The 11,416-nt window shown below is 52.2% G+C and overlaps 1 protein-coding gene across 3 annotated transcripts in view; it reads left to right on the top strand.

Annotated features, from left to right (window-relative positions):
• Positions 1-1,411: 1,411 nt before the first annotated feature.
• LOC141083287 (estradiol 17 beta-dehydrogenase 5-like) overlaps positions 1,412-11,416 on the top strand; it is a 36,257-nt gene continuing 26,252 nt past the window's right edge. For 2 of the 3 annotated variants that reach the window (XM_073567468.1, XM_073567466.1), the window contains exon 1: positions 1,498-1,694. In XM_073567468.1, coding sequence (XP_073423569.1) covers positions 1,614-1,694 — 81 coding nt within the window. In that variant the 5' untranslated portion in view covers positions 1,498-1,613. Of the gene's footprint in view, positions 1,695-11,416 lie in introns of all 3 variants that reach the window. The other variant, XM_073567467.1, reaches the window with a different exon arrangement.

Raw genomic sequence — 11,416 nt, 5'->3', positions numbered from 1 at the left:
CAACGACCCAAAATTAAGTGGGAACATCAACTGTAAAGTAGAGTTTAGATGAAACTCAACCTATCATGGCTTAAATAAATCTGAACTCTTTTCGGCCCATGACAGCCCAGAATTTCTGGGAATCATTATTGAAAACTGAGAATGTTCCTGATAAATTCAGGACTGTTGGCAAACTCCCATTAACACTGCCGGTAAGGTAAAATAATATATGGAATGCATATAAAATAGCATGACCCAAAGAATGAGTAGAGTAGTACTTTACTAGTGCACATATATGTGTAAATATCCCATTAGTATCTATTCATTTGTTGGTTTTGAGCCCATCATTATTTGGTAGCAGAGAGGCAGCATGGGGATCTGATGTTACAGGCTTGCCTGGTGAGGTGCATTCTCTAAGCCATAGGTTTGAGTGAGCAGTGCTGATCTGAGGTGCTGGTGCAGAGGAGCAGGTCATGATGGATGACGCGTGGATCAGCAAGGAGTAGGACAGCAGAGTATGCAGGATGGCAAATAAACAGGTAGAACAGGTAGCACCGGATGAAGTGAGATGTGCAGAGAAATTTGGTAACACAATGATACAAAAATGGATATGCAATCTGAAACTTTCCAGCAAGGATGTAGTTAATCACTGGAATTACAGAGGAGTAAATGCATGTAGAAATTTTTCATCAGGGTAACAGTTAATAGCAGTAATGTATGTAAACTGGGACATGTAACAAGGAAATTATTAACTACAGAATAGCAGTGAAGTGTGTGGAAACTGGAGGATTGGTTGAAGAGATGTGTTACCTTGATTGCAGGGGCTGTGAACACCACCAAGAAGAGATGTGAGAAGTTAGTAGCTGGGCTGATAAGTAGTAAATTGAGAAAAAACCTAGTAAGCCGGACTGAGCTTGGAAATAATGTTGGTTATAGCATGGAAGTCAGAAGAGGCAGTGGAGATGAAGGACACCTGGCTGGAGCTGAGAGAAGTAAAGCTGAAGCAGTCTTCTGATAAACTTGAAGCAAATGTGGACAATGTTCCCAAACACACGACCTCTACATGAGACAGACTTTAAAGTCCCAGGGTGATGATTTCAGAGGAGTTCACCGGGCTAGCTGAGAAACCTGGGGTGGAGTACTTCAGAAGAAGACAGTCATAGGAAAAGGGAACAAGGCCCAGTACTGGAGCAAAAATAGCTGAGTAACACTTGCCCTGTGCATATAGAGATTTTTCCTGTGTCTCTTTGGAGGTGCGATGTTGTGATAAAATTGTCCAGATCTGGACAGATCAGTCCCATAGTTTTGAGATTCCCAAGCCTCAGGGAGACCCTGGAAAGTAACTTGTACGAGAATAACCTGTAGTTATGCCGAAGAACGTTTGTCTCTGTTCCTGTTAATCAGTCACCAGCATTTTAAAAGCAAAATGTAAATTTCCATGTGAGGGCTGAGCCAAGCCGCCAGCATTACACAATACTTGCTAGTAAGTGAAGACTGGCTCAGGTAGGTGGCAGCGTACCAAACACATGGGAAGAGCAGAAAGTAACCGGGATGACTGCTTGCTCGATGTGGCAGTCCATCTGTTCGCAGTCTTTATTAAACAGGTGCGGTAATACTTTTCTGATGGGCACAGCATGGCGCTGCAATCAGATGTCAGCCTAAGCGATGGGCATACAATGCCAGTGGTGGGTTATGGTACCTATGCTCCACACCAGGTGAGTGTCTGTTCTGATGTTGTTGGTAGGACCACCCTCTGTCTGGCATTGTATATAGAGGGATTGGTCTCTAGTCTTCTTTTAGGGTTCAGGTTATGGGTGCGCCTTTTTAGGGGGTACGTACATGTAATACCCCAGAGTTGGGTATTAATAGAAGTCTTTATAGGTTATTTATTACATGTAAGGTTATTGTATTAATGACAGCATGAGGCAGCACTTATTACACTAGTTGGAAGAGAAACAGTTAAATATCCTCCCCAAGGCAGGTTGGAGCAGCTAATCAGAAGAAAGTGTGAAGGAACACAAACGTCTACTATTGGGGTGAGCGATGGCCTGATTCTACAGAGCACATAGGTCTATTGCTGTTGCAAGCGTGCTGAGAAGTAAGGAAGCACATTCGGCCAGTAGTGGTTACTCGTAGACACTATGGGGATAACGTACGCAAAAGCGGCCCGGACGTCAATGAAGATTAGTGAGGTTGGGACAAGGAGGCCATTTAGGGAACTATGCTTTGAAAGGGAGTAAGATGCTTCCATAGCGTCAGTAATGGACATCAGCTTAAGACACTGGAGGGACTTACTGATATCGCTCCATTTGTACCCATCTCTCTGCCTCCAAATACTGTCAGTAAAAAGGAACTTTGTCTTCTGCATGTGGTTGACTGTACCACTTCTAATTGTACCACCTCTGGCTGTTAAACCTCTGACTGTACCACCTCTGGCTGTTAAACCTCTGACTGTACCACCTCGGACTGGTCCACCTCTGGCTGTTAGACCTCTGGCCTGTGAAACAAGTAAAGTTTGTAAGCTGTTTTCTCGTACCATTATGGACTCGTGGCTGGCTTACTCCCTCCTCTCTCCTGTCTCCCTCTGCACCTACTGTACATCATGGGGAACATCGGTGACATCACACAATCAGAGGGGACAGTAAAAAATGATGATTAACCCCCTCACACCTGTAACTGTGTCCCCATTATCAACTGTGACTTCCAAAGCGCCAGTCATCGAGTAGGGCCACCACCACCATAACAAGGGACAGAGAGGATCCAACCGTCATTTTTATGTGTAATTACTAGCTGAAGAACTCGGCGCTGCCCGGGGGCATAGTAACTAACTGTTGTTATAACAAATTATAATGATTATATTTATATATATAAAGCTGAGTGTAGAGCCCCGCCCACTCCGCATAGCCACACTCACTATAATATCCCACATCATCCCGTCAGCCAGAGCCACCGGACTACTACCCCTAATATCCCACATCATCCCGTCAGCCAGAGCTACCGGACTACTACCCCTAATATCCCACATCATCCTGTCAGCCAGAGCCACCGGACTACTACCCCTAATATCCCACATCATCCCGTCAGCCAGAGCCACCGGACTACTACCCCTAATATCCCACATCATCCCGTCAGCCAGAGCTACCGGACTACTACCCCTAATATCCCACATCATCCTGTCAGCCAGAGCCACCGGACTACTACCACTAATATCCCACATCATCCCGTCAGCCAGAGCCACCGGACTACTACCCCTAATATCCCACATCATCCCGTCAGCCAGAGCCACCGGACTACTACCACTAATATCCCACATCATCCCATCAGCCAGAGCCACCCGACTACTACCCCTAATATCCCACATCATCCCGTCAGCCAGAGCCACCGGACTACTACCCCTAATATCCCACATCATCCAGTGAGCCGGAGCCACCGGACTACTACCCCTAATATCCCACATCATCCAGTGAGCCGGAGCCACCGGACTACTACCCCTAATATCCCACATCATCCAGTGAGCCGGAGCCACCGGACTACTACCCCTAATATCCCACATCATCCAGTGAGCCGGAGCCATCGGACTACTCCCCCTAATATCCCACATCATCGCGTCAGCCAGAGCCACCGGACTACTACCCCTAATATCCCACATCATCCCATCAGCCAGAGCCACCGGACTACTACCCCTAATATCCCACATCATCCCGTCAGCCAGAGCCACCGGACTACTACCCCTAATATCCCACATCATCCCGTCAGCCAGAGCCACCGGACTACTACCCCTAATATCCCACATCATCCCATCAGCCAGAGCCACCCGACTACTACCCCTAATATCCCACATCATCCCGTCAGCCGGAGCCACCGGACTACTACCCCTAATATCCCACATCATCCAGTGAGCCGGAGCCATCGGACTACTCCCCCTAATATCCCACATCATCGCGTCAGCCTGAGCCACCGGACTACTACCCCTAATATCCCACATCATCTCATCAGCCAGAGCCACCGGACTACTACCCCTAATATCCCACATCATCCTGTCAGCCAGAGCCACCGGACTACTACCCCTAATATCCCACATCATCCCGTCAGCCAGAGCCACCGGACTACTACCCTAATATCCCACAACATCCCGTCAGCCAGAGCTACCGGACTACTACCTCTAATATCCCACAACATCCCGTCAGCCAGAGCTACCGGACTACTACCACTAATATCCCACATCATCCCGTCAGCCAGAGCTACCGGACTACTACCCCTAATATCCCACATCATCCCGTCAGCCAGAGCCACCGGACTACTACCCATAATATCCCACATCATCACATCAGCCAGAGCCACCGGACTACTACCACTAATATCCCACATCATCCCGTCAGCCAGAGCCACCGGACTACTCCCCCTAATATCCCACATCACCCCATCAGCCAGAGCCACCGGACTACTACCCCTAATATCCCACATCATCCCGTCAGCCAGAGCCACCGGACTACTACCACTAATATCCCACATCATCCCGTCAGCCAGAGCCACCGGACTACTACCACTAATATCCCACATCATCCCGTCAGCCAGAGCCACCGGACTACTACCCATAATATCCCACATCATCCCGTCAGCCAGAGCCACCGGACTACTACCCCTCATATCTCACATTATCCCGTCAGCCAGAGCCACCGGACTACTACCCTAATATCCCACAACATCCCGTCAGCCAGAGCTACCGGACTACTACCCCTAATAACCCACATCATCCCATCAGCCAGAGCCACCGGACTACTACCCCTAATATCCCACATCATCCCATCAGCCAGAGCCACCGGACTACTACCCATAATATCCCACATGATCACATCAGCCAGAGCCACCGGACTACTACCCCTAATATCCCACATCATCCCGTCAGCCAGAGCCACCGGACAACTACCCCTAATATCCCACATCATCCCATCAGCCAGAGCCACCGGACTACTACCCCTAATATCCCACATCATCCCGTCAGCCAGAACCACCGGACTACTCCCCCTAATATCCCACATCATCCCGTCAGCCAGAGCTACCGGACTACTCCCCCTAATATCCCACATCATCCCGTCAGCCAGAGCCATCGGACTAATACCCCTAATATCCCACATCATCCCATCAGCCAGAGCCACCGGACTACTACCCCTAATATCCCACATCATCCCGTCAGCCAGAGCCACCGGACTACTACCCCTAAAGTCCCACATCGTCCCGTCAGCCAGAGCCACCGGACTACTACCACTAATATCCCACATCATCCCATCAGCCAGAGCCACCGGACTACTACCCCTAAAGTCCCACATCGTCCCGTCAGCCAGAGCCACCGGACTACTACCCCTAATATCCCACATCATCCCATCAGCCAGAGCCACCGGACTACTACCCCTAATATCCCACATCATCCCATCAGACAGAGCCACCGGACTACTACCCCTAATATCCCACATCATCCCGTCAGCCAGAGCCACCGGACTACTACCCCTAATATCCCACATCATCCCGTCAGCCAGAGCCACCGGACTACTACCCCTAATATCCCACATCATCCCGTCAGTCAGAGCCACCGGACTACTACCCCTAATATCCCACATCATACCGTCAGCCAGAGCCACCGGACTACTACCCCTAATATCCCACATCATCCCGTCAGCAAGAGCCACCGGACTACTACCACTAATATCCCACATCATCCCGTCAGCCGGACCCATCGGACTACTCCCCCTAATATCCCACATCATCCCGTCAGCCAGAGCCACCGGACTACTAACCCTAATATCCCACATCATCCCGTCAGCCAGAGCCACCGGAATACTACCCCTAATATCCCACATCATCCCGTCAGCCAGAGCCACCGGACTTCTCCCCCTAATATCCCACATCATCCCGTCAGCCAGAGCTACTGGACTACTACTGCTAATATCCCACATCATCCCGTCACAGCCGTCGGACTACTACCCTTAATATTCCACATCATCCCGTCAGCCGGACCCATCGGACTACTCCCCCTAATATCCCACATCATCCCGTCAGCCAGAGCCACCGGAATACTACCCCTAATATCCCACATCATCCCGTCAGCCAGAGCCACCGGACGTCTCCCCCTAATATCCCACATCATCCTGTCAGCCAGAGCTACCGGACTACTACCCCTAATATCCCACATCATCCCGTCAGACAGAGCCACCGGACTACTCCCCCTAATATCCCACATCATCCTGTCAGCCAGAGCCACCGGACTACTACCACTAATATCCCACATCATCCCGTCAGCCAGAGCCACCGGACTACTACCACTAATATCCCACATCATCCCGTCAGCCAGAGCCACCGGACTACTACCCCTAATATCCCACATCATCCCGTCAGCCAGAGCCACCGGACTACTCCCTCTAATATCCCACATCATCCCGTCAGCCAGAGCCACCGGACTACTACCCCTAATATCCCACATCATCCCGTCAGCCAGAGCCACCGGACTAATCCCCCTAATATCCCACATCATCCCGTCAGCCAGAGCCACCGGACTACTCCCCCTAATATCCCACATCACCCCATCAGCCAGAGCCACCGGACTACTACCCCTAATATCCCACATCATCCCATCAGCCAGAGCCACCGGACTACTACCCCTAATATCCCACATCAACCCGTCAGCCAGAGCCACCGGACTACTCCCCCTAATATCCCACATCATCCCGTCAGCCAGAGCCACCGGACTACTCCCCCTAATATCCCACATCATCCCGTCAGCCAGAGCTACCGGACTACTACCCCTAATCTCCCATAACATCCCGTCAGCAAGAGCCACCGGACTACTACCCCTATTATCCCACATCATCCCGTCAGCCAGAGCCACCGGACTACTACCACTAATATCCCACATCATCCCGTCAGCCAGAGCTACCGGACTACTACCCCTAATATCCCACATCATCCCGTCAGCCAGAGCCACCGGACTACTACCCCTAATATCCCACATCATCCCATCAGCCAGAGCCACCGGACCACTACCCCTAATATCCCACATCATCCCGTCAGCCAGAGCCACCGGACAACTACCCCTAATATCCCACATCATCCCATCAGCCAGAGCCACCGGACTACTGCCACTAATATCCCACATCATCCCGTCAGCCAGAGCCACCGGACTACTACCCATAATATCCCACATCATCACATCAGCCAGAGCCACCGGACTACTACCACTAATATCCCACATCATCCCGTCAGCCAGAGCTACCGGACTACTACCCCTAATATCCCACATCATCCCGTCAGCCAGAGCCATCGGACTACTACCCCTAATATCCCACATCATCCCGTCAGCCAGAGCCACCGGACTACTACCCATAATATCCCACATCATCACATCAGCCAGAGCCACCGGACCACTACCCCTAATATCCCACATCATCCCATCAGCCAGAGCCACCGGACTACTACCCCTAATATCCCACATCATCCCATCAGCCAGAGCCACCGGACTACTACCCCTAATATCCCACATCGTCCCGTCAGCCAGAGCCACCGGACTACTACCCCTAAAGTCCCACATCGTCCCGTCAGCCAGAGCCACCGGACTACTACCACTAATATCCCACATCATCCCATCAGCCAGAGCCACCGGACTATTACCCCTAATATCCCACATCATCCCGTCAGCCAGAGCCACCGGACTACTACCCCTAATATCCCACATGATCCCATCAGCCAGAGCCACCGGACTACTACCCCTAATATCCCACATCATCCCGTCAGTCAGAGCCACCGGACTACTACCACTAATATCCCACATCATCCCGTCAGCCGGACCCATCAGACTACTCCCCCTAATATCCCACATCATCCCGTCAGCCAGAGCCACCGGACTACTAACCCTAATATTCCACATCATCCCGTCAGCCAGAGGCACCGGAATACTACCCCTAATATCCCACATCATCCGGTCAGCCAGAGCCACCGGACTTCTCCCCCTAATATCCCACATCATCCCGTCAGCCAGAGCCACCGGACTTCTCCCCCTAATATCCCACATCATCTCGTCAGCCAGAGCCATCGGACTACTACCCCTAATATCCCACATCATCCCATCAGCCGGAGCCACCGGACTACTACCACTAATATCCCACATCATCCCGTCACAGCCGTCGGACTACTACCCTTAATATTCCACATCATCCCGTCAGCCAGAGCCACCGGACTTCTCCCCCTAATATCCCACATCATCCTGTCAGCCAGAGCTACCGGACTACTACCACTAATATCCCACATCATCCCGTCAGCCAGAGCCACCGGACTACTACCCCTAATATCCCACATCATCCCATCAGCCAGAGCCACCGGACTACTACCACTAATATCCCACATCATCCCGTCAGCCAGAGCCACCGGACTACTACCCCTAATATCCCACATCATCCCATCAGCCAGAGCCACCGGACTACTCCCTCTAATATCCCACATCATCCCGTCAGCCAGAGCCACCGGACTACTACCCCTAATATCCCACATCATCCCGTCAGCCAGAGCCACCGGACTACCCCTAATATCCCACATCATCCCATCAGCCAGAGCCACCGGACTACTACCCCTAATATCCCACATCATCCCGTCAGCCAGAGCCACCGGACTACTCCCCCTAATATCCCACAACATCCCGTCAGCCAGAGCCACCGGACTACTACCCCTAATATCCCACATCATCCCGTCAGCCAGAGCCACCGGACTACTACCACTAATATCCCACATCATCCCGTCAGCCAGAGCTACCGGACTACTACCCCTAATATCCCACATCATCCCGTCAGCCAGAGCCACCGGACTACTACCACTAATATCCCACATCATCCCGTCAGCCAGAGCCACCGGACTACTACCACTAATATCCCACATCATCCCGTCAGCCAGAGCCACCGGACTACTACCACTGATATCCCACATCATCCCGTCAGCCACAGCCACCGGACTACTACCCATAATATCCCACATCATCCCGTCAGCCAGAGCCACCGGACTACTACCACTAATATCCCACATCATCCCGTCAGCCGGATCCATCGGACTACTCCCCCTAATATCCCACATCATCGCGTCAGCCTGAGCCACCGGACTACTACCACTAATATCCCACATCATCCCGTCAGCCAGAGACACCGGACTTCTCCCCCTAATATCCCACATCATCCCGTCAGCCAGAGCTACCGGACTGCTACTGCTAATATCCCACATCATCCCGTCAGCCAGAGCCACCGGACTACTACCCCTAATATCCCACATCATCCCGTCAGCCAGAGGCACCGGACTACTCCCCCTAATATCCCACATCATCCCGTCAGCCAGAGCCACCGGACTACTACCCCTAATATCCCACATCATCCCATCAGCCAGAGCCACCGGACTACTACCCCTAATATCCCGCATCATCCCGTCAGCCAGAGCTACCGGACTACTACCCCTAATATCCCACATCATCCCATCAGCCAGAGCCACCGGACTTCTCCCCCTAATATCCCACATCATCCCGTCAGCCAGAGCTACCGGACTACTACCACTAATATCCCACATCATCCCGTCACAGCCGTCGGACTACTACCCCTAATATCCCACATCATCCCATCAGCCAGAGCCACCGGACTTCTCCCCCTAATATCCAACATCATCCCGTCAGCCAGAGCCACCGGACTACTACCCCTAATATCCCACATCATCCCATCAGCCAGAGCCACCGGACTACTACCCCTAATATCCCACATCATCCCGTCAGCCAGAGCCACCGGACTACTACCCCTAATATCCCACATCATCCCGTCAGCCAGAGCCACCGGACTACTACCCCTAATATCCCACATCATCCCATCAGCCAGAGCCACCGGACTTCTCCCCCTAATATCCCACAGCATCCCGTCAGCCAGAGCTACCGGACTACTACCCCTAATATCCCACATCATCCCGTCAGCCAGAGCCACCGGACTACTACCACTAATATCCCACATAATCCCGTCAGCCAGAGCCACCGGACTACTACCCCTAATATCCCACAACATCCCATCAGCCAGAGGCACCGGACTACTCCTCCTAATATCCCACATCATCCCGTCAGCCAGAGCCACCGGACTACTACCCCTAATATCCCACATCATCCCGTCAGCCAGAGCCACCGGACTACTACCCCTAATATCCCACATCATCCCCTCAGCCAGAGCCACCGAACTACTACCCCTAATATCCCACATCATCCCGTCAGCCAGAGCCACCGGACTACTACCCCTAATATCCCACATGATCCCATCAGCCAGAGCCACCGGACTACTACCCCTAATATCCCACATCATCCCGTCAGTCAGAGCCACCGGACTACTACCACTAATATCCCACATCATCCCGTCAGCCGGACCCATCAGACTACTCCCCCTAATATCCCACATCATCCCGTCAGCCAGAGCCACCGGACTACTAACCCTAATATTCCACATCATCCCGTCAGCCAGAGGCACCGGAATACTACCCCTAATATCCCACATCATCCGGTCAGCCAGAGCCACCGGACTTCTCCCCCTAATATCCCACATCATCCCGTCAGCCAGAGCCACCGGACTTCTCCCCCTAATATCCCACATCATCTCGTCAGCCAGAGCCATCGGACTACTACCCCTAATATCCCACATCATCCCATCAGCCGGAGCCACCGGACTACTACCACTAATATCCCACATCATCCCGTCACAGCCGTCGGACTACTACCCTTAATATTCCACATCATCCCGTCAGCCAGAGCCACCGGACTTCTCCCCCTAATATCCCACATCATCCTGTCAGCCAGAGCTACCGGACTACTACCACTAATATCCCACATCATCCCGTCAGCCAGAGCCACCGGACTACTACCCCTAATATCCCACATCATCCCATCAGCCAGAGCCACCGGACTACTACCACTAATATCCCACATCATCCCGTCAGCCAGAGCCACCGGACTACTACCCCTAATATCCCACATCATCCCATCAGCCAGAGCCACCGGACTACTCCCTCTAATATCCCACATCATCCCGTCAGCCAGAGCCACCGGACTACTACCCCTAATATCCCACATCATCCCGTCAGCCAGAGCCACCGGACTACCCCTAATATCCCACATCATCCCATCAGCCAGAGCCACCGGACTACTACCCCTAATATCCCACATCATCCCGTCAGCCAGAGCCACCGGACTACTCCCCCTAATATCCCACAACATCCCGTCAGCCAGAGCCACCGGACTACTACCCCTAATATCCCACATCATCCCGTCAGCCAGAGCCACCGGACTACTACCACTAATATCCCACATCATCCCGTCAGCCAGAGCTACCGGACTACTACCCCTAATATCCCACATCATCCCGTCAGCCAGAGCCACCGGACTACTACCACT

This window comes from Dendrobates tinctorius, unplaced genomic scaffold (genome assembly GCF_039654945.1).
Source record: "Dendrobates tinctorius isolate UK_male_01 unplaced genomic scaffold, ASM3965494v1 ptg000020l, whole genome shotgun sequence".
Lineage (NCBI taxonomy): Eukaryota > Metazoa > Chordata > Amphibia > Anura > Dendrobatidae > Dendrobates > Dendrobates tinctorius.
This window is presented reverse-complemented; position numbering and strand designations above follow the sequence as displayed.